The sequence below is a fragment of the Gorilla gorilla genome, chromosome 17 (assembly GCF_029281585.2).
Source record: "Gorilla gorilla gorilla isolate KB3781 chromosome 17, NHGRI_mGorGor1-v2.1_pri, whole genome shotgun sequence".
Taxonomy (NCBI): Eukaryota; Metazoa; Chordata; class Mammalia; order Primates; family Hominidae; genus Gorilla; species Gorilla gorilla.
Window position 1 is genome coordinate 56,274,805 of NC_073241.2, and position 27,272 is coordinate 56,302,076.

General features: G+C 38.1%; 1 protein-coding gene across 1 annotated transcript in view; it reads right to left on the reverse strand.

Moving 5' to 3' along the window:
* CHST9 (carbohydrate sulfotransferase 9) overlaps positions 1 to 27,272 on the reverse strand; it is a 272,481-nt gene that overhangs the window by 124,963 nt on the left and 120,246 nt on the right. Inside the window, exon 3 of the mRNA XM_031003596.3 lies at positions 8,603 to 8,641. Coding sequence (XP_030859456.2) covers positions 8,603 to 8,641 — 39 coding nt within the window. The remainder of the gene's footprint in view (positions 1 to 8,602; positions 8,642 to 27,272) is intronic.

A 27,272-nucleotide genomic window follows, 5' to 3' on the forward strand; every position in this document is an offset into this window, starting at 1 on the left:
CAAGAAAGCTAGCAGATTAGGTAAGAAAAATGGCCAGAGAAAACAAGATAAAAGTGCATTAAATAAAGTCAGGTTTTGAATGTAGTGTTTTGTTTGTCTCTGGATATCAGTGAAACAGAGAACTATTCGTTTTCAGAGAAGGCTTGGTAAAATTGCATTTCAGGGACTTTTTGGAGGAGCAAAGGACTATATCTGAGAAGTACAGACTGTTTCTATACAGTGTGAAATGCATTAGAGATATATAGTCATACTAATAACTAGGCCATAGTAAAGGTGTGTAAGGAAATGAAGGTAAGCTAGGGTAGACGGACATTTGCCAAGGACTCAAAATGTAATTTATATATATGGCTTACATTGTATTTTTATTGGATATTGCTAATCTAGAAGAAAGCAATGTTGGAAAGATGTTCAAAGAAAGGCATGGGGATCATCCCACCCTTTAAATGGTCCAAATGGAAGCCAAGATACCGGATCATGTCTAAGAAAATTTAAATATGCTAGCTACACTCAATAATGTAGTAATTCATGGTCATCTGTAACTCCTCAGTGTGAATTAATTAATCAGATCACTCAGCTGCTTCTGAAAGGGACCCCTGGTTCTGGTGTCCCCCACAACAGGTACCTCCCTTTGTGGGTCTTGCTGTTTTCCCACTAAAGCTTAGCCTTTCTTGGAATTCCTCCAACTGCCACTCAAGTCATAACCTCACTTCTGGGGTGAGTGGACTTGAGGTGTTTCATGTTTCCTTAGAGTTTCATGGCTTCTCTGTTGTCCTACGAATGCTCTTATCTGGGGATTTTCAGTTAAATAATCGGACAATGTATATGATTGATTTCTGTACTGCATGGCTCAAGTGACATACATTCACTTTAGAAGGTTTTAAGTTGCACAGTATACAAGTATATCATTTAAGTTGATTAAAATGTTTGTGGTCATTTCTATTTAAAAGAACAAGTTAGGCATCTGTTTCTTGGTTAGAAATAACCACCTCATTTTTTTACCCTGTGGGAAAATCAGGTATGACTTAACACTCCTTTCACAAGCCAGGCTGAGGATCTCTGATATTCTATTTCTGTGTGCATTTGTAATCCTTTGTTTATATAAATGACACTTTCAGCTAGTCAAAATATGCATTTACCTAGAATGCTCCATTACAGGTCATGTCACATAAGAGTGTAGTTACTGTCATTATTATATTGACTGATACAGAGATACACACACCTAGGTTGCCCTTTGATACAACTTCCACGATAAATTAGTTGATCATTCAACACATACATATGAGCCTAATAGCATGAGCCCAATTTTGTCAAGACCTGCTTCATCTCATGCTGCCTTGATGAGATTTGTCATCTAGCTCTTGAATGTTCATTTTTATTTGAGTTACTTTCTATTTCAATTGGGAATTATTTGTGATTTGTGTTTGTAATACCATATTTAATTGAAGATGAAAGTGTAAAGTAATTTTTGGCTAACACCAATTATGAAATTATTCTCCACTTCCTCTTCTGGGTAAAAGAAACACATACATGTTGTTTGTGAAAGAGTCAATACAGATAAAAGTTTCTCTTTTTCAGTTACACAAGGAGGCACCCTGTGAAATTTATTGTGATGCAGCTGAAGATAATATTTCTCCCCTGCCACCTAAAGAAAGCATGTTTCAAGTCTCAACTGTGAGCAAATAAATCCTGTTTGGTGTAGTATAATAGCAATCCAAATTAAACATCAAATATGTGGAGGGAATTTCAGGTAGATGTGTTCATATCTGTACTTTGACTATGTGGTGTGACATGGCAATTTCTCCTTCATTAGCTACTTAGCATTTCAGATTTGTCTAGTTTGCATACACACACTCCTTTAAATGCAGTGTTACACAATAAAATTTAAGGTATTTTAAAAATAATGTGGCACAGCTGTGTTGCTATTTAATCTCTATCATAAATTCGACTGGCTGGAAAATGAAATTTGTTTAAAGATAAAACCTGTAGGACTTCTTTTAATGAACAGCCCAAGTGTAAGTCTTCCATTTTGAGGAAGGGAAAACGCATCTAAGAGACTTTATTTCATTCAATAATAAATATTGTTCCGAAACCATAAACCCTGAGAAAATTGGTTGCTTTTAAAAATAGACTTCATTAACATAGTTCAGAGAGCCAGGTCTTCAGCAAAGCTGCTTAAAAAAGCAAACATGCTGGAGATGGATTGCCTGGGAGGCCGAGGCAGAAAATTGGTAGTTCAGAACTACAGGATGGAAAAATGTGAGACTTTGTTTATACCAACCTGGGCCACTGGGCATAAGATCTTAGGAAAAAATATTTTGCTTCTTTTTTCAGCAATTCCTTGGGGTCTGTGTTAAGCCGGATGTGGATCACAGGTCTGGGTTCAAGTCTCAATTCTGCCATCTGCTAGCTAACCCAAGTGACCTTGACCAAGTCACATAGCAGGGCAGTGCAAAATGACCAGGCTTTGCTATCACACAGACCTAGATCCAGGGGCACACTGGTCAATGTTTAAAACTGAATGAACCCTGGTTTGTAGTGTTTGCCAATTTCCATGGTGTAAATACTCCCACCATGGCCAATTTTAAGCTACCTGCGTGACCTCACTGAATGCAGAGCTGGGAAGAGAGGAGCACAATCAGTTTTCTCCAGACAGCTTTCCAGATATTATAAGCTGGCTCCAGCAAGCCACGGCCTAGGTTCCATTTCTGGTTCCACCAGTTAATAAATGGGGCCTAAAGCAAGTAATTTAACCTTCCCAATCTCAGCTTTCCAATTTTTAAAATGTTGACCATAAACAAACTTTACATGTTCATTTAAAGGCTCAAATAGAAGATACTGGGCACAGAGCCTGAAAATAGCGGTTCAATAAACATCAATTCCCCAACTTAATGGCCTAAGGATTAAGCTCTTCTCTCTATCTCTCTCTCTCCCTCCCTCCCTCTCTCTCTCTTTTATATCTTCTTCCTTCTTGCTCTCCTTCCTTTCACATATTCCTTGAAAGAACAAGTCTGCATTTGTCTTATATTTGCTCCCCAACCCCTTGTCACTTGGTTTTCACTTACAGAATTCCTCCGGCATAATTTCTCTGTGGTGATGAGTAGATATCTCCCTGCAACTCCAATAGATGTTTTCAGTGCTTATTTTACTTGCTCACTCTGTGGCACTGGACAGGTTTGACCAGTCCCTCCTTTTAACTTTCTGTCTTTCTTGGATTCAGAGACAGAGAATGCTGTTGATTCTCACAGGACAGCTTTGATTTATCTTTCCTAGGCTCTCGGTCTCTGAGTTATCTTACTGTGTTCTTTGTTAATGTTGGGGATGTTCTAAGGATTCAGCCTTGCCTTGTCTCTTTTCTCACTCCTGACTCCCTTTGGAGCTCATTCATATCCAGGGCTTCAACTCTTATCCAGGAACCAATTACTTAAAAGGCAAATCTGCATCTCTCTGAAGTTCTAGGCTCTATTGCCCATAACCTACCACTTATTTGACATTCTTGACAAAATTCTGTCCCCATATCGCACATGCCACATTATAATCAACATAGATACGACTTAATTTATTATTTTCTCCACCAAACTTGTCTCTCTCCCCGTATTCCCTACACAGGTTGCAGTATACCTCTCTTCTCTAAGGCGGGAAACCTAAGAGTTATCCTCCCGTACCTTCCATATCCAACCAGGTCAGTTTGATCTTGTAAATGTATCTGGATTCTATTTTCTTGGCTTCCTCTCTAATGTCACTGTCTTAGTAAAGACACCTCAGACCTTCATCCTGTTATTCTTGGGTAATTAAAATGATATGCTTCCTGATTTCCTTGCCTCCCGTCAATTTCTCTTCCAATCCATACTTCCGCTGAGGTTTTTAGAAATCTCTCTCCTGGAGAGATTTTTAGAAAATGCAGATGGATTCTGTAATTCCTTGTACTTCATTAGCTTTCAGCACTTACTGCATGAAGTCCAAACTCCATGGAACGGCATAGATGGTCCTTGTTGATTCTAGTGTGTGCCTACATTTTGGCCACATCTCCCACCTCTTGTTTATGACTCTGTTCCAGGCTTATTAAATCACTAAGCTTTCCCTCAATAGGCCATGCCTTTTCCCACTACCTTCATCTCTCTGGCAGTGTCTCTTTCATTAACTATTAGGTGTTTCAGATTTGTTTAGTTTGCATAAACACATTCCTTTGGACAGCGAGCCCTTCCCCCCCCCCTTTTTTTTAACCTGGTAAACTACTCCAATTCTTTCTTCAAGAACTGACTCAAGTCTCACCTCTTCCAGGAAGCCCTCCCTGAATTCCTCATGATACCTTGTACATCATTCTCTAAAAGGCACTCTTCACACCATGTTGTAATCATGTGTACTTGCTTTTCTCCCTGAACTGAAAGTGAGTGAATTAAGGGTATTTATCCCACATCTTATTCACCTTTGCATCTCTGATGTTAAGCACAAGTCCTGGACCATTAAAATATTTATCAAATTGAAAGTACCAACTTATAAATACCTCAGATTCCTTCTCTGCCCCTTTTGTGGTGCCTGAAGTGCTGTCAAGAAAATAGCTTTTATAAGCTACGAACAAGTTAGGATGATAAGCATTTTAAGCTTGATTCTAACTGGAATAATGATTCTCAAAGTGAGAATGAAACATGTAGATATTGCAAAATACCAATGTCCAAAATAATGGGCTTTTCAAGGATAATAGTTTGCTTAAATGTATTTGTCACAATGTCTTCTACCTGCTAACTTCATATGTTTAATGTTGGTCACCAATAATTAAAACTATGACAAAATAGGTCTTTCTCACTCTTGATTTTTAAGTTTTTTTTGGATAGTGTATAGGAACTATGTCAAAAACACTATAAAAATAGAAATAGCCTAGAGAAAAATCATGCTAAATGTGCTAAATATTATTTGCATTCAATAAATGTGACATATAATAAAATGAACATGTTATTCATGCACAGATGGAAGATTTTATTCAGTATCTACTTAACTATTTTTTTTATCCTGAATGACTGCATGTTCAATGTGTGTTAAAAAGTTTTAAAATGGAGGTGCCATTGCTGTTGTAGAACATTTCCAAAAATCAACACACTCAGTCAAAAAGTAAGCCGCAAGGGACTGAGTTTGCAAAGCAGATGTTCTACATTTGCTAAATTTCCGATAATGAATTTCACCTTTTGAGTTGAGAAAAAAAAAAAAACATTGTTCCTCTCTGTGGGTAGCTTTTTGCAAATGATGTAAATGAACAAACCATTTCTAACTTTTGGGATGCTCTAATGTAATAAATGAAAAGTATGCAACTGATTTCTCCATTCTCTGGTCCACTAGGGCTATTCTTTCCATTATACTTAACTGAATTTGAAAGAGTTCTTCTTTTTGGAAATGCTGGAATATAGATTTAACAGATGGTGTTCCCCTAGTTTATGTTAGTAAGCATCCTAACATAGCTTTTTCTAAACAATAATTTATAATCCACTTTTCTTCACAAGAATTCCTCTTTGCACTTTATGCTGTGTTGCTTTCTAATATCGAGAATTCCATGGCCCACAAAGAGGTCTTTCTTCTGATGAGATAAAGGTACTTCAAACAATGAAGTTTTTACATAAAATCTATGAAATAGCTGATCTTTTTTAAAATTTTCCCAGTAAAGAGAATCAAGGGAAAATAGAAAATTGATGACATCAGGTATTTGCCTCCTCATATGTATCCACTTATCATTATATCACCATATATTTTATAATATTCTTTACCAAGCCAAATCGCCAAATTTAGTTTTGATGTTTCTAACCATATTCTATGACTATGACATAGACTTTCAAGCTTAGTGTCAAGGAGGATATAATTTGAATGGGTTTCAAAAATGACAATGAATGATACCAAGTCATACATACTCTCTTGTGAAGTTATTTCTGGCTTATGAAAAATAGCATCACACATGAATCAATAGCCCGGATTGCAATCAGTGTAGACAGACTCTAAATAGAAGTCACTAAATAGACTACAAGACAGTTTTATTCCATAGTCTTGGCACCATCAGCTAGATGCTTTACTGAGAAACTCAGTCCAAACTAAATTAGTGTAATCTTTGGAACATGATTCACTCAGTTATATAATGAAATGAAAGCCACTTAAGTTTTGTTGACCACCATTATACATAGTAGAGCCATTTCAATTAAGTGAAAATGGCAATAGAATCATAGACACAAAATTAGAAAAAACTTTAGCAATGATTTAACCAAACTCTTTATGAATCTCTTGTCAACATTCTTTTAGGGGGTGCCCAACCCCTGCACATGTTTACAAACATAATCTCATTCTTTCCAATGCTAGAGACAGGTTTCCTTGTTATGAAGTTACCCTGAATAAAAAGTTACTTCTGTGTAGCTTTCATCTTAGTGCAAGACTCTTTAAACAAAGAATTAACCTTAAACAACCAAAAAATGAGGGTCTTGGTAGGTCCCGGCTTTAATAGGAATATTCTGTCTAAAATATTTTCTAATTTTTTTGTTTCAATTATTATAAATTTAGTGCAATAGGATAGGGTAGATTGAAATGGTCCAGAACCTAATATTGGTCTTTCTTAGCCAGGAGATAAACTCAGCTGTAAACAAGAGGGTGCGGGGTATATAGTGACTGGGGAGGCAGGACATAGAACCTGAGGAAAATGAACTAAGATGTAAAAAATTCCAAGCAGGAAGTCAGAAATAGGAGTTCCCATGATGTTTTTGGTATCTTAGCCACACACTTTATCTAAAGAAGTCTACATTCAGGCCAGTACCACAGACTGATTGTAGTATTTATGACTATAGTGGCAAACAGTATGTTCCAGTCTTGAAAACTCAGACTATTGTTACAAATTTAGATTTCCTGATGGCATGATTTGTTGTCATTTGAAATGATTAGAAGCCCCTAACATTCCTCTAGAATATGGGCTCTATCCATTAGTTATCCTTAACCTCACCCTCTCATAGAAATCAGGCAATTGACAAGCTACAAATCAGATAGGGCAAATTAGTAAAAATTCCACTAGTAAAGGGATTTTTCTCATAGCCCTAGTGACCTGTGTTCCCTATCAAAGATGCTGTTGCCTTAAAGATTTTCCATTTGTTGAAAAGTGTTTTATTAACCAAGTAACTGAACAAAGCATTAAAGTGATTAGCACTTTGTTTTGAAAAGAAACGTTAGCATGGTGGGGGTGCAGGAAAGGATAGGGAGTGGAGACGCCTGAGTCCTTGTCCTGCCTCTGTCTCTAACCTTGGTGACACCTTGATCACAAGTAATTTTAGAAGCCATGACTATTGAGGGAACCTAATGAGGCATCAGACTTAACACTTTGGCCAACTTAGCTTTCTTCCAAACTGTGCATTTTCTTTAACTAAGAAGGTAGTACTTAGAGCATTATGGAAATAGCATTTAGAAGCAATTTAGAAATTATTTAGAAATAATTTCTCCCCCAAGGAGCAATAATGAAGGTAATCATACCTGTGAGGGAATCAGACACTTTCTTGCCTTCATAATTGTGTGTGTGTGTGTGTGTGTGTGTGTGTGTGTGTGTGTGTTCATGATTAGGCTTTAAAAGGTTCCCAGAGAATGCAAACAATAATATTTACCAGGAAATTCATGCAGGTATTAAGTTGCCCACTTATCTGAAATGAATGCTAAGGTTGGAAAGGACAAAAGAGACAGGAGCTTATGCTGTTTATACACTTTTAGATTAAGATGGATCTTTGTCTTCTATTGACTATGCTGACTCTTTGGAAACACACATAATATCTTATTACCAGACAGGAAATGAAGCTAAAAGAAGCTAGTGGATGGGAGTGATTGGTAGCTCTCGCTTATCACAGGAGTAGTGGGTTGGTAGAAACTTGGGAAGGATGGCGGGCATAGGTACACATGCAAAATTAGCATTCTCTATGACTGTTGGCAATTTCTGGGCACTGTGAGCTGCAACACTGCTCCTATGCAAAGATTGACTTGGTAAATGAAAATCTATCTTACCTCACAACTTTAAGCTAAAAGGCAAGTCATGGAAATATGAAAATGTAAAACCTTAATTTTGTATTAGTTAGCAAATACTGACCCCTACTATGTGCAATGGCATTCTGCCAAAGCATGATTCACTTCTGAATCCATATGAATTTAGAAGTGAAGGCATTCTTAAAATTCCTCCAAAATATAAAGATGCTTCTCAGTTAACACTGTCCTGAAAAGCATCCACTACATATACGGTTTTAAGAAATAAAATTGAGATTCATAGTCATTTGGGAAAGTAAACTGGTTGTCAACTATCACATCACAATGTCTGTATTTTAATACTGTTGGTTGCAAGACTTACCTTTAAATAGATAATCATGAAAAAATTAAGCAACATTCCCATCTCATTTTCTTTTGAAGGTAATGATTAAATGAAAAGGGCATAACTGATGTGAAAGTGAGAAAGCTAAATGTATGAATTTATTTTAATTAAATTAATATCGATCAGTTCAAAAACCATAAACTATTAATTTTAGTGTGAATTTTTGAATAATAAATTAAAAAAATTTTAAAGGTGGCAATAAAATCAGGAAATAAAGCTGGAGCCCATTGGACAAAATCTTACCTGAAGTTACTTTTTGTTCTCTTCTCTTCTCCACTCTCCCTGAAATGAGAAGTGGAAGATAAGTTGCAGCATGGAGTCATGAGAATATGATGAAAATAAGATGAAAGCCCAGTTTACAGCAATTTCCAAACACAACCTCTACTTCAGCCATGTCCAGTGTGCTCCTAGAGATGACTGGGCTCAGCTGACAGGCATGAGAACTGCTTACAAACCAATTTATGAAAGTAAAAAATAAATAACTATGCATTAAATGTGCTGTTGGATTTTTAAAATCTTGTTAGCCAGAGTCATTTACTCAACAATAAACTTACAAAGGGCAAATCCCCATAGAAACCATTATGGGGAAAACAGCTAAATAAGACTATGCCCTCTTACAACCCACCTTGAAAAAATAGAAAGGACAATATAATATGAAGTGAGATGTGCCTCAAACAGTGTAGAATGTTTAAAGATATGAGATGATGGAACAGTTATTTTAAGAAAGGAGGGGGTGCTCATGAAGTTATGGAGAAAGTGGTATTTGATTTTGACCTTGAGATACAAATGGGATTTGAGAAATTTGAAATAGAGAAATGACTGACTCTTGGCAAAGGAAACAGTATGGGCTAAATGGACAGGGTATTTGCACAAGAAGAACTTGCACACTTACAGCAGTGCATAGGAGGAGGACTATCCTAGAGGTTAGACACAAGGCAATGAAAGGGTGGACTGAGTCATGGCAGTGGGAGTGGAGAGGAGGGAAGTAGTGGATGCAAGAGACCGGGGGGAGGCCGAAATAATAGGGCCCAGTGATTTATAAAATGTGAGTTGCCAGGAAGGAGAAGAAGTCAAGATGAGTGGTTAGCTAGGTGACTTTGGGTATAGAGATGCAAGTTGGGGAAATGGTATTATAGAATGTGATGAGGCTGGGAATAACAAGTTCAGTGTTAGACCTACTGACTTTGAAGTACTATGGGGACAAGGAGCTTGTAAGAGGTCAGAAAATTTAACTATCCTAATATATATGCATCTGACATTGGAGCATCCAGGCTTATAAAACAAATACTACTAGATCTAAGAAAAGAGATATAGCCACACAATAATGGTGGAGGACTTCAACAGGCACTGACAGCATCAGACAAATCATCGAGGCAGAAAACTAACCAAGCAACTGTGGACTTAAATGAACTTTTGACCAAATGGACCTAACAGACATCTACTGAATAGTCCATCCAGCAACCACAGAATGCACATTCTTCTCATCATTCTCTAAGACTGACCACGTGCTCAGTCATAAAGCAAGTCTCAATAAATTCAAAAAAATCTGAGTTGAAATTACAGATGCAAGAAATGTTCATCATAAGATGGCTGAAGCTGAAGGAGTGAATGGGGCATAAAGGCAGACAGCACAGAGGAGTGGGTGGAGGACAATAACTAAGATAACATGACTGCTGCTTTTGTTTTGTGATGTAGGCCCATGGGAAGTCAGAAGCAGCTGAGATCTGGGGACCTCAACAAAGTGCAGGCTCCGGTACCACAAATCAAGTTTTAGAAGTATGGGGGTTTTCAATAGCATGTTGCTACTGCTTGCTGAGTTCACATGATTGTTGCTAGATTGTGAGAGAGTAGTTTTAGCAGAGAGTGGGCAGAGAACACAAGAGACTGCGAGGGTTTGAGAAGTAAGTGTGTGATGAGAAAGTGGAGCTGAGGACATGGCTTCTTGTTTATCAACTTTGGCAGCCTCCAAATGAGTCGAATAAGTGAAACGGGGTAATAGCTTGACTAGAAGCCAACTAAAGGTTTTTGCTAAGTTATGGAAATCCTAAGCATGCTTATAGACTTAGGTAAGAAACTGTGTACCTGGGCAATGGTGTGTATGAACACCACGGTAGAGGTGAGGACCGTGGTTTGGGATAAGTGAAGACCATCCTTCCAGCTGTCACTTTTTTTGTCATCTATCAACATTCCACAGCTGGAGCTAGTTACTGACAAGTTAGGACACACGTTGAAGCTACATGTAAACTTTATCCAAGCTTTTCTAACAGCCCTTCAAGTCTTTTAAAATCCTACCATATAAGGTGGAAAATGTACAATCTTCCCTCATGTCGCTGCCAAAAGTGTAGAATTCATTTAACTGGCACCTTGATTAATGGCATGTTATATTCATTTGGGTGATTTCCAGAGGACTTGTTTGATGCAATTTATTTCAATGATTCCAACAGATAAATAACATGAATAATCCATTTAAAGGCCTCATTCATTACGAAGTGTGACAGGGCACCTTCTCATTTAAGTTTTCCACTGGGCAAGCCACTGCTTACTGTTTGATTATTCACTTATGAATACTAGAGGCCTCGGACATTTTCATAAATTTTAAAAAATGGTATTCAAGGCTTGAATTGTAAAATATGTAAACAAAAACAACTTTTTGGAGTGTCTTTAACCTATATTAGAATAACTCACTAATTCTGAAAGTTGGAAGTGTATGTATTTGAGATAAATAATATGGTGTAGTGATCAAGGTGTCCCAAATGATTCCCATCTTCTCTTCTTTTGATATTCACGTCCTGTGTAATCCCACTGAATTAGATTGACAGTATAATCAAGGATTTTGTGGGAATAATATAGTGTGATTTTGAGGTTGATCCTTAAGAAAATTGTGGCTTCCAGTTTGGGTGTGGTGGCTCATGCTTGTAATCCCTGTGCTTTGGGAGGCTGAGGCAGGAGGATCACTTGAGGCCAGCAGTTTCAGACCAGCCTGTGCAACAAAATGAGACCACCATCTCTAAATTGTTTTTTTAAAGATTAGCCAGGCATGGTGGCACACATCTGTCACCTCCCTAATTAGTTGGGAGGCTGAGGCAGGAGGATCACTTGAACCAAGGAGTCTGAGGTTACCATGAACTATGACTGCACCACAGCACTCTAGCCTGAACAACAAAGCAGGACCCCATCTCAAAAAACAAAGACAAAAAACTATGGCTTCAATATTCCTTTCTTTTGGATCACTCCCTCTGGGGGATGCCAGATAATAGTTGTGAGGACACTCAAGCAGGCCTGTGGAGAGGTCCATGTGGCATGGAACCGAGGCCTCCTGTCAACTGCCAATGAGGAACAAAGGCCTGCCAGCAGCCCCCACCAACTTGCCAGGCATATGAGCAATCCATTTACCAGCCCCAGTCAAGCCTTCAGCTGACAGCAGCTCTGGGCAACATCTTGACTGTAATCTTGAGAAAGCCAAAACCAGAACCATCCAGTTGGCTATTCCAGAGTCCCCCACAGAAACCATGTGAGCTGATAAGTTTATTGTTGTTTTTAGCTGCTAAATTCTGAGATAAGTGTTAAATATATGTTTCAAAAGTCTGTAATAATTTATCATTTAATATACTATACCTACAGTAATGCTAATTGCAGGCATATCAATCAGTCTCCCTGATTTTCTCATTTTTAAAGTGGGGATCAGGGCCTGCTTCTCTGAATGCTATGAGGATGAAACAATTCCATATGGTAAAGCTAGCAAGAAATGGACAAAATTCACATGAAATATTGGCATCTCATGTTTCAGAAGGGAGGCTGAAAGGTGCAACTTTTTTTTGTGAATACCTCAAATAATTTTTTTATGAAGACCTTGAACAATTCTCAGCCCCTATGTTATATGAAAGGGCTTTGTAAATTGTAGAGTGCTATATAAATTCCACCTATTAGTTTTATCATGAATTAGTCCTGTTACAGGAATCTACTTAGATTTCTTAGTTATATATATGTATGTGTGTATATATAGGTGTGTGTGTATATATATATATGTGTATATATATGTGTATATATGTGTGTATATATATGTATATATATGTGTGTATATATATTTATACATGCACACACATACACACGAAACATCAAATTAGAAAAATAAAAAGTACATGGTAGGAGAGTACTATATTGATCAATGGACACAGAGATTGAACTGTTTAGATGGAGACGACCCTCTAGGCTTCCTTCTTTAGTATCTTTATCTCAGTCTGAATAGGTGATCTTATCTCTCATTCTCTCAATGTTCACTTTCCCCCAAAGAGACAACTGTGACACTACATCTCTAGCTCCAAAATCTACTTAGGTTTTAAAGCCTCCTGGAAATCTCTACCTGTGTCCTCCACTACACTTCAACACATGTATTTAACTTAAATAATTATAGTCCCAATTTCTCTAATGACCAGTGATGATGAGCTTAATGTGGCACATATACACCATGGAATACTATGCAGCCATGAAAAAGAATGAGTTCATGTCCTTTGCAGGGACATGGATGAAGCTAGAAACCATCATCCTCAGCAAACTAACACAGGAACAGAAAACCATACACCGCATATTCTTACTCACAAGTGGGAGTTGAACAATGAGAACACAAGGACACAGGGAGGGGAACATCACACACTGGACCCTGTTGGGGGTGAGGGGAAAGGGAAGGGAGAGCATTATGACAAATACCTAGTGCATGCGGGGCTTAAAACCTAGATGGCGGGTTGATAGGTGCAGCAAACCATCATGGCACAGGTATTCCTATGTAACAAACCTGCACGTTCAGCACATGTATCCCAGAACTTAAAGTAAAGAAGAAGAAGAAAAGAAGAAGAAGAAGAAGAGGAGGAGGAGGAAGAAGAAGAAGAACAAGAACAAGAAGAAGAAGAAAGAACAAGAAGAGGAGGAAGAGGAAGAAGAAGAAGAGGAAGAAGAAGAAGGAGAAGGAGAAGGAGGAGAAGGAGAAGAAGGAGAAGAAGAAGAAGAAGAAGAAGAAGAAGAAGAAGAAGAAGAAGAAGAAGAAGAAGAAGAAGAAGAAGAAGAAGAAGATTTCATTAAAAAAAAAAACAATAATAATAGTCCCCTACAAAACTGCTCATCCTTGGTGTATGCTCAGGCACCCAAACATAAAACCTAAGAACCACCAGCTTCTTTCTTTTGCTCCTTCTTCCCATCTAATCTGTCCCTCAGTCCAATACGTTCCCCTCTATCAGGACTTTGAGACATATCTTCTCCTTTCTCACTGCCATCACCCTAGTTCATGAACTTTATATCTGTTCCTGGGGTTATCTATTTTCTATGGGCTCCTAACTTGTTTGTTGTTTTTTTCTGTCATTGTAATCCAATCACTCCTAAACAGCAAACTCTACATTTCTTAATATAAAATTTATGACCTTGGACAATTTGGCCATAACTTTCCTTCTGCTGTCACTCCTCAAGCATCACAGAGAGGAGTTACCCATTACACCAGGAATTACACCTTCACCCCAGTTCCCCATTCATGCTGTTTCTGCTTCCTAGAATGTCCTGTCACACGGCTCCTGCCTATCAAAACCCTATTCAGCTTTTAGAGCTCAGCTCAGCTGCCAGTCCTCTGTGAAGTCTTTCCTTTTGTGCCAGCTCCCCAAACTCTCCATGCCCTGCAGAGTGAAGCACCCTTCTTCTGTGCTTCTGTAACCTTTCATTTACGCCTTTGCCATAGCACTAATTCTTATTTTGGTTCACAATTAGTTGTGTGTTTGTTTTCCTGACTGGACGGTGGCTTCCTTCAGGACAAGTCGAGAGTCCCACATCGTTCTCTCTCCTGATGTCTAGCACCGTGCCTTAAACACAAATGCTCCAACTCACTCTGAAATGCTGGAGAACATGAAGTCAATTTTAGTACTGCTAAAATGCAGTGAAAGTACAACCAAGAATAGAGCTTTTAGCAGGTATGTATATTACAACTGACAACCAAGAAAACTATTATATTAGAAAAGTGGGTGATAAAATAATAGAAAGGCTTTCAGAATAATGAACACACATTCTGTCCTAGTTGTGCTTTATTTTATCACAGATTCTAGTTTAAAAACAAAACATTAAAATATGGTTTGCATCTTATTTCTGTTTAAACCTGGATGCAGCACTCCACTTGCGATGAATAAAAATGGACCATAACCTCATAAAAATTGAATTTGCAAGATAAAACTTTTTTCTTATATGAGAAAATTTATTTAATTGAACACTAAAGTTCCGCATCTCATGACTATTTATCTATGTAAACTGAGTCTCAATATTTTTAAAAGCTATTTTAGACTTGAGTTTGTGGATATTGTTTCATGGAGAAACATTACATATATGTCAATTTACAGTACCTTTCAGTACTTCAGTATGGAAGTAGTCTCTTAATCACAGTGATTGTTTCTGATCTTTTAAAACCACAGGCATATAAATGGCAATTTGATGCTGTCTCACCAATAATGAGTATGGGCATCTGTGTCATAACTCAGTATCTCATGTCACTTCTCAGGAAAAGGAAATGATATATGTGTGTGTGTGTGCATGCACATGCACACACATGTATGTTTATACACATTTATATGTACACTATATATATGTATGTGTATATATATACACACACACACATATATACTATATTTTCATGCTCAACTATAGTCTCCTCTCTAAAATATGTTCTCTCTTCTACTTGCTTCCATCTTTTTATAATAAAGTCTGTCGTGGTATCTTATGAAACTTGCCTCACCTCACCAATTTCTCAGTAGCCAATTCTGAGTTTGCATTCACTTTCAGGCATTTTATCTGCCTTGCTCTGAGAGGTATTATTAATCACATCCTGTTGCTAGGATACCTGAGAATGTTCATTTATGTCTGATGTTTCTTTGGCAAAATGCACTATGAAGAAGGCATAGAATCATGACAATGAAAATTACTGTGCACATGCTACTTATTAAAAAAGGGAGGAAGAGCATAACCACCAGATAATATAATGCTAACTGCCATGAATTGTTTAATATCGTTTTTGTTTCACCTAGATTTTAATGGAAAAAAAACTTGCAATATTTTTGGATAATGAGAATCTGTAGTGCTTCTATACTTCTGAGTTAACTAGAAAAAGTGGAAGGTGGTAGGGTTTTGGTTCTGTTCATTTCATAGGGATTTAAGAGAGGAAGGAGCTTGAAATGCTTCAAATGCTTCCTTTACAGACAGGGTAACTAGGTTATAGTGCTAGTTGATTTGCAGGGCCAGACCTAAAACCCAGGTCACCACTATTGCCATGTTTAGCTATTTTAATGCAAGATTTTTTAGAAAAGTGGGATGTGGAATTGGACAATAATAGTAAAAAAAAGCCTTTATCAATATATTAAAATAATTTCAAAATTACTGCTGTCTTGGGTGCTAGTACACCAAAAATTCCTGCTTATTGGTTGTCATGAGAGAATATGGATACATAAAATCCACCTAAATGCAAGATTTTCTTAGTCAATCTCTTCCTACAGAAAATAGCATGATATAACAAAAGGAACACGGATTTGGAGTTCGATGGACTAACTTCTCATCCTACCCAGGGATGCTTGTGAGCCATGTAATCTGGGAATGAGGTCTTGAGTACCTTCTCATTACATGTGCTTTTTGTTCTCACCTCTTCTCTCTTTCGTGTGTGTGTGTGTGTGTGTGTGTACACAAGATATGTTTGGAATACCCATAAGTCATATATAATCAGTCTCTAGGTTTTAAAAGTTGCAGGAATAAATTATTTTAAAAAAAATTCTGCAGACTAGCTTTTTATTAGTCAATTATTGTTTATCAAATTATTTGTTTGAATGAAACAATTTTTTTAACTTATAATTATCTAACCACAATGTTTCAGGAGTAAGATACTTGAAAGATCTTGCAATTTTCTTTTTATCAGGTAAGTATTTATTTAGTACCTACTATGAGTTGGGCATTCTATTGACACTTAAATATTTCATTTAATTTTCCCAGTAAATGACTTTCATTTTCTGATGGTGAAGGCAGGCTCAGAATCTTTTTTCACATGCACAAGGTTCCAGTTAATGAATGTCAGAACTGGAATATGAATCCAGAGATTTTTACCTTTTCTGTGCTTTTTAGCTGTGGTGATTAAGGACAATTTTGTAGAGTGGTGAAGAACTTTGAGTTGTAGCTCTACCACTTGATCACTGTGGGCTGTGGGCATCTCATTTTAATCTAAGGTGAATTGTTTTTATCTGGAAATGGGAGTAATACAAGTACCTACTTCACAGGGTCACTGTGAAGATTAAATAAAATGATGTGTTTAATAATAATCTCTACATGTTTTGAGTGCATAACACAACAATATTTATAATGCTCTCACCTTGGTGCCTGGGACATAGCAAATAGTACATTGCTAGGTGCTCCTCTTTATAAATATTCTGTATCAGGTAGTCCTTAATAGCATATAATAATTCTTTATATCCTTAGGGTCAATGACTTCTATTATGAATATTATAAAGTTGAGACTTTGGGAGTTTTCTGATATGTTTACATCACCTCCCTCTCTTCCCTTCTTTTTGTTTCCAAGGAAAAAGGGGCTTCCCATTTTAGTGGATTCCCTTTCTCTCATCCTCATGTCCTAACTCTTTTCAAATACAAATTAGTTTGATGAAAACCAAATTTACATGTCAAAATTCTCCCCAGTTATGAGCTAAGATCACATCATTTTAGGATGCAGGCTTTATGGCTTAAATTCCTATTCACATTTTGGAGTGACCACCAACTGTGGACTGTCAATAGTCTAATGTGGTCTGAAGAGAAAGGGAGAGCTGCTCTAGAAATCAGAGACCTCCCTGCCAGAACTTGTTCTCCCACAATTGGTAGTAGGATCTTGAACAAGTAACTTGGCTCTTGCAAGATTCAATGGTCTATTCATTTAGATAGGTAAATGCTATCTTTCAATAATTCCAAAAGAAATTATGCAAACAGGGATGTGAGAGGATTTTATGTACTATATTGTAAGAGGAGGAACAGAGAAGTTTAACTGGGCCAATTTGAAAACCAACTGGTCTGTAGAAGTCTACATAAAACTGTAGAAACTGCATAGCTTCTGTGTGGTCAATGGTATAAAAGAATGAGGAGTTTATTTTATAATTTATGGCTGGATTCATGCTGCTGATTAAACACCAGCCTCCGCAGACATTGAGGATAGCCTCTATATGGCTGTGAATCCTCTCTGCCCTCCTGCAGGTTTAGATAAACTCCACTTGCTCCTGTCTGTTTCTATTTGCTTAGTTGATATGTTGCTAGGACGCTTAGGCAAAGAGAGCCATTATGAGCACAGCGAGTACTGTGAGCTCCAGACAGTGTGTACTGAGATACAAAAACTGGCCCTTCAGAAACATATCGATAGAGATAGATCTGGGCTTCTGAGGTCGGCCATCTGCCTTGGCAGGGCTGACTCTCCATCTGCACTCCCCAGCCCTGGGGTCTGCCATCCGGCATAGCGTGGAGAAAGCCTGAGAAGGACTGAATGCTCAAAGATTTGCAGGCGGCTGACCTCTCAGTAAAGAAATAGTAAAATCAGTATGAGAAACAACAGTTTTAGGTTGTCTTGGAAATTCCCAAGTACAAAATTTCTTCCCACTGAGATCTACCCGACAAGCACATAATTAATGTGACAAACAACAGCCCCTTTCAGATTCCCAACATTGGTCTGGCTGAATTAAATCTTAGAGTAAACCTTTTGATATTCAGGATCTCATTCTGAGGCAGTCATTTCTTGGCAGAGAAGATTTTTGGAAGACCTTTAGAGGTTGAAGTCAGACTGGCAATAGTAAATACCTAATTATTGCCAGGTTTTAAATAGCTTTGCAAAATAGGAATGCTAGTCTTAATTGCATAAGCTGCAGCTACTGACTAAAGGAGGGATGTGAGCATTTGTACTTTCCTCTGAGCATTGAACGTGTTTCTAGTAAGTTAGGTGTGAGTAGTCACTTTTAAATAATATAATATTCTAAGTGTCTTTGGTGTGTTTATTATATTGAGAAAAACTGGAATGAATTATTTTGTAAAATGACAAATCTTTTCATAATACGTTTATTCACTCCTGTGCTAGAAAAAAATGATAACACATTAAGAGTTAGAGTTTAATTCCCTTCCCCTTGAATCTTTGCAGGCCTAGTAACTTGCTTACCCAGTCGGATACAGCAGAAATGATGTTTTTCCAATCCCTAAGCTTAGGCCTTGAGAATCAGGCAGCTTCTACTTTCCATCTTTAAAAACGTGCTCCAGACACCATGTAAGAAATCAGACAACCCTAAGACCACCATGCTGTAAGGAAGCTCTAGCTAACCACACATGGAGGCCACATGGAAAGAGAGCTGCCTGAACAGTATGTGACCAGCTCCCAGGTGTTCCAGCCATCCCAACCCAGGGACCAGATATGTGGGTCAAGAAACCATTTTAGAAGGAGATTTTCCAGCTCTAGTCACCTCAGCAAACGCCATGTGGATTTGAGACAAACTGCCCTGCCAAACTTTTCCCAAATCCCTAAGCCACAAAACTGCAAGCAAAATATCATTTTTATATCATTAGGTTTGTCATACTTGGTTACACAGGAATAGTCAAAACAACGCTTTTCTTTTTTTCATAATGAGAATATTTATTGACATACATATCAATATATATTGATATTTTTTTTCCTTTGAAGCAGGGCTCACCTAGATTCCTTCTTTCCTAAGAGGGTTTGTTCAATATACCTATAAATATGTTCTATTATTCAGCATTTTAGCATCTAAAATTATTCCTTTTCATGAAAAAAGAATAAAGCCTGTTATTAGGAGTGCAGTTAAAGCACAATTTCTATAGATTACTACATATTTTGTTTTATTAGAGTTTTACAATTTTACCCTGTAAAGTGGAGTAAAAGTAAAGTGGAGACTTGCCAGTGGTCCAGCACATCAGAACTTGTAAACCATCAATTGGGGTACCCATTTGAAACAACGACATTAAAATATGTATCTAGGCTTCGAAAACTTTACCATACATTGTTAGAATTATGTAGAAATCCTCTGAACTGAAACACTCAAAAGATTCAACACAATTTTTGGTAAATAATTTAAAATAGTCTTATTTTCCCTGGGTAGATTTACTTCTAAAGGATCAATTAGTGGAATCTATATTGAATTAAGAGTTTTAATATTATTTAGAGTTAATTTTCTGTATGAAGGCAACAACGGGAAGCATTTCATTAGGAAAGGTAATGATATGAGTCCAAACAGAATCTATGCTTGTGAAGTCTGAGTTTGTTCACTTTAAATAGCAATTTATGTGGCTAATGAACACACACTCCTGCCTAGATTTTCATCTGGGGGAAACAAGGACATTTCATTGCTCTTTTTCCCCACACTCTTAATCATCATCTCATTAGCTTGTGGAGAAAACTGGTGGAGGCCAGAGGTGAGCTTTATTTTCTTCTTTGAGATGTCAGTACAGGTTTTAATCCCGCTAGCCCCAAGTTTTTCCTTTTTTATCTTGAAAATATCCTCTTCACACTCATCTTTTCCTTCACATTGACCCACGTCAAAGGTTTGGGCCTTAGACATTCAGGGAAGCCGATATTTCATGGATAGAAGGAAGAAAACAAGAAAAGTATGTTTAGATCAGTGGATATTGATTAATTGCTTTCAGGCCTTACAGGCTACTTTGTAAGCTTGTAAAGACTATCCCCCATAAACTTGGTTGAATGGAGTTTACTAGGAAAATTGTTAATTGTCTAGTTCATTTTAGGTGTAGAAGAGGCTCCCCACCACTTGGGCACTTAGGAGAAAACAACCAGAGCACAACTTGTTGAGTGTCTATTATGTGAAAGACAGAAAGATAGGTACTTAATGTCTGCAACGCTATTATAAAAAGTAAACAAGAGTCAAGGTTCAGGGAGGGGCCCTAGAGAAGAGGCTGTGGACTGGTGCAACTGATAGGGCCTTCAAGTGGGGGCTGGAAGTGGGCCTGTACCTAATAATAGAGACATGGAGGAAGAGACACTCCAGGAGTGAAGAGAAATATTGTCTGAATGCCTAAGGCAACAAGCTATTTTCTGGAAAAATCTTTTATTAGTGTTCAGTGTGAATTGCTGACTTCAGAAAAAGCAAGCCAGGCACTGGCACAGTGCAGCTCACCAGAAGGGCAGGAAGTAGGGTACTCCAGGGAGTGGGTGCGGGTGAGCTCCAGGAAGGAGAGTGGGAATGTTGAAAAGAGGGTCCCAACTAGATGCAGTCACTGAGAGCTAAGATTTGCACAAGACTAAGAATTTGGCATTGTCAGGGAAGGGCAGTAACTTTCTAGCTTTGTTTACTGTGAAAAACACAACTGAGTGCCTGTCCACAGTCCGTTCTCCTCTTTTTCTACTCTGGTACCCAACCCTCTTCTCACATGACATGCATAAAACATGTAAACTAATCATCGTGGTCCCCATCTCCCTTAGTTTAGGTGGTCGTTTGACATTTCTGGCTAATGACATGTACATTTATTTATTTAGAGATGAGGTCTCACTATGTTGAGCAGGCTAAACTCAAATTCCTGGGCTCAAGCGATCTTCCTGCCTCAGCCTCCCAAGTAGCTGGGATTACAGGCAATGTGCCATCACATCCAGCTATAGGTGAGATGAATTCTGTTGAAGAACTTCATTAAAAGGTTTTTCTTGCCAATAAAAAGACACGCATGGGAGAAACCATCTCCTTTTCTTTCAGTGCATGTTGTCACATCTGGGCATGATGACTGGTTCTTGACCTACACTGGTTCTTGAGGAGAGTAAAGATCACCTGGTGGTCACAAGCAGATCATCTGGAGGCAAAACTCCTTATCTGAGGACAAAACCAACTCACTTCAAGAATGACTGAGGGGAACACACCCCAAGGATGAAGTCACCAAGCCTCTGAATTAATGCACCACGGGACCACCCTACATCAGGTTTTCTTGTTATGTGTTATTTAACCTTTTTGGGTATAAGTTCAAGTTTTTGCTTACTTGTAGCTGAAAGCATACACAAGCCAACTACAAAAATAATATTCAATGCTAAATACGCTAGGAATAAAACCTAAAGGAAAGAGCATTGCCTTTAAGACAGTTCCAAAAATTGTAGGCGTGAGACTCTTCCCCAGCCAGGCACTGTACTTTAGAGGATCTTCTCTTGCTCTCTTTCACACACATCACTTTCACAGAAGGTGAGGAGGGCCCAGGTGTCTGTCTGTGGCATCCACACCTTTCCTAGACCATGCACTGAGTACCTGGGATGCCAGAATTCTCTGACCTAACTATGCCCAGATCAGATCTCTGGAGGAGGGGACCAGATTGCATCATTGGTGTGTAGGCTCCAAGGCCCGAGGAGTGTTCAAAGGATTCCTGGGGCTTTGATGTGTGTATCGATGGCCCCAGTGCACGTGCATGAGGCCCCTTGCAATGCTGGAGGGACTATGATGAAGGTAGAAAGAAAAGGGGACCTACACTTGTTCTCGATGAGAGCAAAGATCACCTGGTGGCCACCAAGCAGATCATCTAGAGGCAAAACTCCTTATCTGAGGAATTCAGAAGTAATTAGACTTCTAGAATTTCTATACATTTCTGGAATGCAAGCATGTTGAAACCCATTGTACAACCTTTGCTGACATAAAGGCACCAAAACATCCACAAATGTTAATCATTTCTCATGACCAATGTGACTAATATGGTCCAAATCACCCTTCAGCTCCTGTGTTAAGTCCACAAATACCCCTAAGGAAGATCCAACCGGGCACACTCAGTCCTCTCTTACTGAAGCTGCACTCTGCTGCAGCATTCCTCCTATCTAATAAAACATTCCTCTTCAAACTTATACTGTTGTTTGGTCAATTTTTTTTTATTATTATACTTTAAGTTCTAGGGTACATATGCACAATGTGCAGGTTTGTTACATATGTAGACATGTGCCATGTTGGTGTGCTGCACCCATTAACTTGTCATTTACATTAGGTGTATCTCCTAATGCTATCCCTCCCACCTCCCCCCACCCCATGACAGGCACTGGTGTGTGATGTTCCCCTTCCTTTGTCCAAGTGTTCTCATTGTTCTGTTCCCACCTATGAGTGAGAACACGCGGTGTTTGGTTTTCTCTCCTTGCGATAGTTTGCTGAGAATGATGGTTTCCAGCTTCATCCATGTCCCTACAAAGGACATGAACTCATCCTTTTTTATGGCTGCATAGTAGTTCATGGTGTATATGTGCCACATTTTCTTATCCAGTCTATCATTGTTGGACATTTGGGTTGGTTCCAAGTCTTTCCTATTGTGAATAGTGCTGCAATAAACATACGTGTGCATGTGTCTTTATAGCAGCATGATTTATAATCCTTTGGGTATATACCCAGTAGTGGGATGGCTGGGTCAAATGGTATTTCTAGTTCTAGATCCTTGAGGAATCGCCACACTGACTTCCACAATGGTTGAACTAGTTTACAGTCCCACCAACAGTGTAAAAGTGTTCCTATTTCTCCACATCCTCTCCAACACCTGTTGTTTCCTGACTTTTTAATGATCGCCATTCTAACTGGTGTGAGTTGCTATCTCATTGTGGTTTTGATTTGCATTTCTCTGATGGCCAGTAATGATGAGTCAATTCTTTTTACTGCCAAGAGCCAACCACTCTTTGCTGCCAGGGCTCTGACACCTCACCTGGTAGTTCTCTTGCCTCAGGCCCAGCAATTACAGGGGCAGGTATGTCATGACAAAACACCAAGGGTGGTTCCTGGGAGAATGCACAGAGATGACTAGCACACATGCGTTGTGTCACTGGATTCTCAGCTCAGTCCCAGGGGAAAGAAGGGAGAAATATTTTGTCCATAGCTTGTAAATAAGAAATAGAGACTCAGAGAGGTAAACTTGCCCAAGATTACCCAGTAAACATTAGATCCTGGATTAGAATCCAGGGCTTTCACAAATCACACTGTTTACCACATATGCTCCCTCATATTTTTGTGATACTGGTCTAATTTATGTACAAAACTGAGAGACACAAATTGATTTAAATTATCCTTTTGATTTATACAGTCTCCAGTTTCCTATCTCAAACACACCTAGCAAAGCTTATCCTAAGGAGATAAAATACAAATAAATTAAATACAAGTATCTTTATAAATGATCATCATCAAATTTGTTGTGCATTTTAAAAATTGAAGAAATTCTTTTTAAAAATCCTATACTGGTGTGAAGTAAATAAAGTGGGATGGAGTTAGCCTTTCCTCCTAGCATTATTTTATAGGATACAGACAATCCACTGTCATGTGTATAAAATGTTCTCTGAAGTCTTGTGGAAATGGGTCATTTCTATTCTTTTTCCTTTGTTGTGCAAAATATGTAAGTTTTTCCTTCCATAAAATTATCTGAACTGGCTGCTTACATAGCCCCAATCTGTCAGTTTGATTTTAAACTCCTCAATTCATTATTTGCTATGGATTTTTTTTTCAAAAAAGTTATGAGATTATTTGCATATTACATGTGTGGTTTTTTTTTAATTGAAGTTTTATCCTTCAGTTGAACCAGTTGTATTCAAATCTGGGTGAGGGTGGTGGGGGTGGTGAAGGTGCAAGGCCACGAGGGCTGTAAATTTTGTAGTATTGTGTTCCATCTTAATGGGGTGGCTCTGGAAGGAGGAGAAGCCAATCCCAAATGTGCACAATCCAATTATATTTCCAGGGACATCTAACAGGTATCCTCCAGAATCCTGAATACCTATGGGCTATATACAGTGACTTTTTTTTTAAGCTCTGTTGTGACACTGCTAGATATTATGGGTAAAGAAAAATCAGGCCTGAGTATGAATAGGCTGGCTGATCTTAGTTCTTAACAAGCTCATTGGAAACCCTGGGAAAGTGATAATAGATAGAGAAAAGAGTAATTTCAAAGGGTGAAGAAAAATGTTACAAAATTCAGATCACACATTTGTAATACCTAAGCCTTACAGCGAAAAAAAAAAAAATCAGCTTGTGAGCTCTGCCAACATTTTCCTGGAGCCAGCAGGATGGGGCCCAGGTTGCTGTCTCTGGCTTCCAACAATATCCACCCATGCAGACGGCACCATGATTAATACAAGCAGAGCACTCTGTTCCGCACGCATCAGAGCAGTGACATTTTTGCACTGGAAATTACTATTTGAGCTATAAGCAAAAATGGCAAGGCTAGCTTCAACTCAAGACAGTTCGAACTCCAGATTTTGTTCTAGGCATTCAGATGATGCCCCCATGGAGAGTGGAACTATTCATTTAAAGAATCATGGTGGGTGCATTTTTCCATTTAAAAACATTTGACAGAATTCCATATGACAACATAAACATTTGAAAGAAATGTGGAGTATAGAGGTTCCTTCTGGTGAGCTGCTCCTGCCTCTGGTGATGATACGCTCTTTTGTTCTCTGGCTAGTCCCCAGAGACTTTCACTTAATCCCATATTCAATAGGACACTGCTTGGGGTGAGGCTGGCACTTCTTGGTACAGGCTTCACCCTACAATGCACACACAATTTGAAATAGATTGCCAGCAGCCCAGGGCAGGAGAGGAAGAGGCCAGGCCTGCTGGGCTATTTGTCATCTCAAACATTTCAAGCATCACATGCCACCTCTTTAGCAGGGCACACAGGGATCTGTATCCCCTGGCAAGATGTTTAGTTTTGGTGCATACAAATAAGGTCTGTAATGTATAAACTTGAGGGGACAGAGAGAACAGCCATCGCCTGAAGCTTTTCTTCCTGTGTGTAAGTGGCAGAAAACTCTTCCATAAACATCTTAATATTTCATCTTGAAGACTGGATAATGTCATGTAATGGAATTAAAATACATACATATTAAGGAAGTTTGCTGGGTAAAGAACAGCTCACAGCCAGCTACATTCAGTCGGACTTTGGTCTGCTTTCAGAGGAATGTGAGAGTCTTCGAGGTATTTTGTTTTTCTCCAATTTTGGAAAGCCAAGAATTTTAGACCTTATTTTTTTTTTATTCTGGAATCTTTTATAACCACTGTGTGCAAATAGATAGTATTAAAAACACAAATGTAACAAGAAGGAGTTTGCTATCAAAACAAAACAAATGGCAGCCACTTTCTTTTGCCTTCTAGGGGAGGAGCAGAATGCCATCTCCAGAAAAAAAAATAATTCTTTAGGAAAATTCCCTGATTCCTTAAAAATTCATTTTGGTTATTAAAGTGAGACTCCTGGTATAGTCCAGTTGGGAGAGAGTGGAGAAAAGGAAAGGTATAATGAAGTAACAGGATTTAGAGTCGTTCACTGCTTTTTTTTTTTTTTTGAGAGAGATAAGGTTTAATGACCCTGAAAATAGTAAAGGGAGAAACGATACAAAAAAAGAGGCCTCCCCTAGGTGAATATACAAATATGGTAGTCAGTTGGATCCTAAGGAAGGATACAATCAATAAGAAATTCGCTTTTTAGGAAACGAAAAGAAAATACTTGGAACCATGATAACTACTTTCAATATTAAGTTATTTCCAATTCTGCATTATGTTGGACCCCATTCTATCAATCTTCCAGTTAACAAAAGTCACTTTGGCTTTATAGTGCCTTGTGAGGGTGGCAAAAGTTTATGGACCATCCTGGGGTTGATATACATCAGAGAGTGTCTTGTTCTAGGAGGTAAAACATGGAGTAGGAACAAGAATGTGGCATAAGCAGAAAATGAAACAGGTGATAACCAGAAGAGCTTATTCGTGGTATGTAGAGGGCACAGGACCTCACAGAGGGTGGAAAAACAGTCCATTTATTTGGATCTTAAAAAATGGGTACCTCATGAAGGGTGGGAGACTTTTGGATCTGGGCAACAAAGTCAAAAGGAGAAGAACTTGCTGCAACGCAGCTATTACTTATTTGCATATTTTAAGTTTTAATTGCTAGGAGTTAACAAGGTAAAATAGCGAAAGGGCCAGCATTTGGACCGTCTCTCTTCCACGTGTAGTAAAGTGACCTTGGCCAGTTGCTGTCCTCTCTGGACTTCCATCTCTTCATGTTCAAGGTGGAAGCAATAATACTACATTGTTAGGCTTATTATAAAAGTTAAAAGAAATGCTGAATAAATGACAAATATAAATTCACAACTCTTAAGTTATAGTAAAATAAAAATAACTATGATTCTGTTTTTTAAATTTATTTTTTAGAGTCAGGGTTTCCATATGTTGCCCAGGTTGGCCTCATATTCCTAGCCTCAAGCGATCCCCTTGCCTTAGCCTCCCTCCCAAAAGTGTTGGGATTATAGGCATGAGCCACAGTACTCAGCCAATATGATTGTTATACCTGTCAGGATGACACTGACCCCCAAAGGCCTAAATCATTCACATTTCCTACATTAATTATTTAATTAAGTGCCTTAACTAGTTGGTGATATTTTAGCATTTATAATTTGACATACACCTGGTTGTGTTTTTCATTAATTATACTTCACTATATAACCTAAATTATTTTAACTTCTTACATGTATTTATTTGGTTATTGAAAAGCTAGAGTAAATTCTAAAAATATTTACTAAATAGGACTCATTAAACTTATAAATACCATGACTTCTAGGAGAGCACAAAGTTCAGTAAATATCTTTGTCTTACTAGTGATTATTTTTAATAAGGCCTTACATTTCTGTGGTGGTTTCTGTTCCATGTGTGTGATCTCTTGATTACTCTGATCTTTTTTATTAAGATAGAATTATCTATATTCCAAACATTAAATTCCAGTAGTAGGACCCAATTTTCTAATTCTACTTTCTTGAAAGTAAAATGGTATGGTACCATTTATTATCTATATTCCAAACATTAAATTCCAGTAGTAGGACCCAATTTTCTAATTCTACTTTCTTGAAAGTAAAATGGTATAGTACCATTTATTATTGCAATAATTTCAT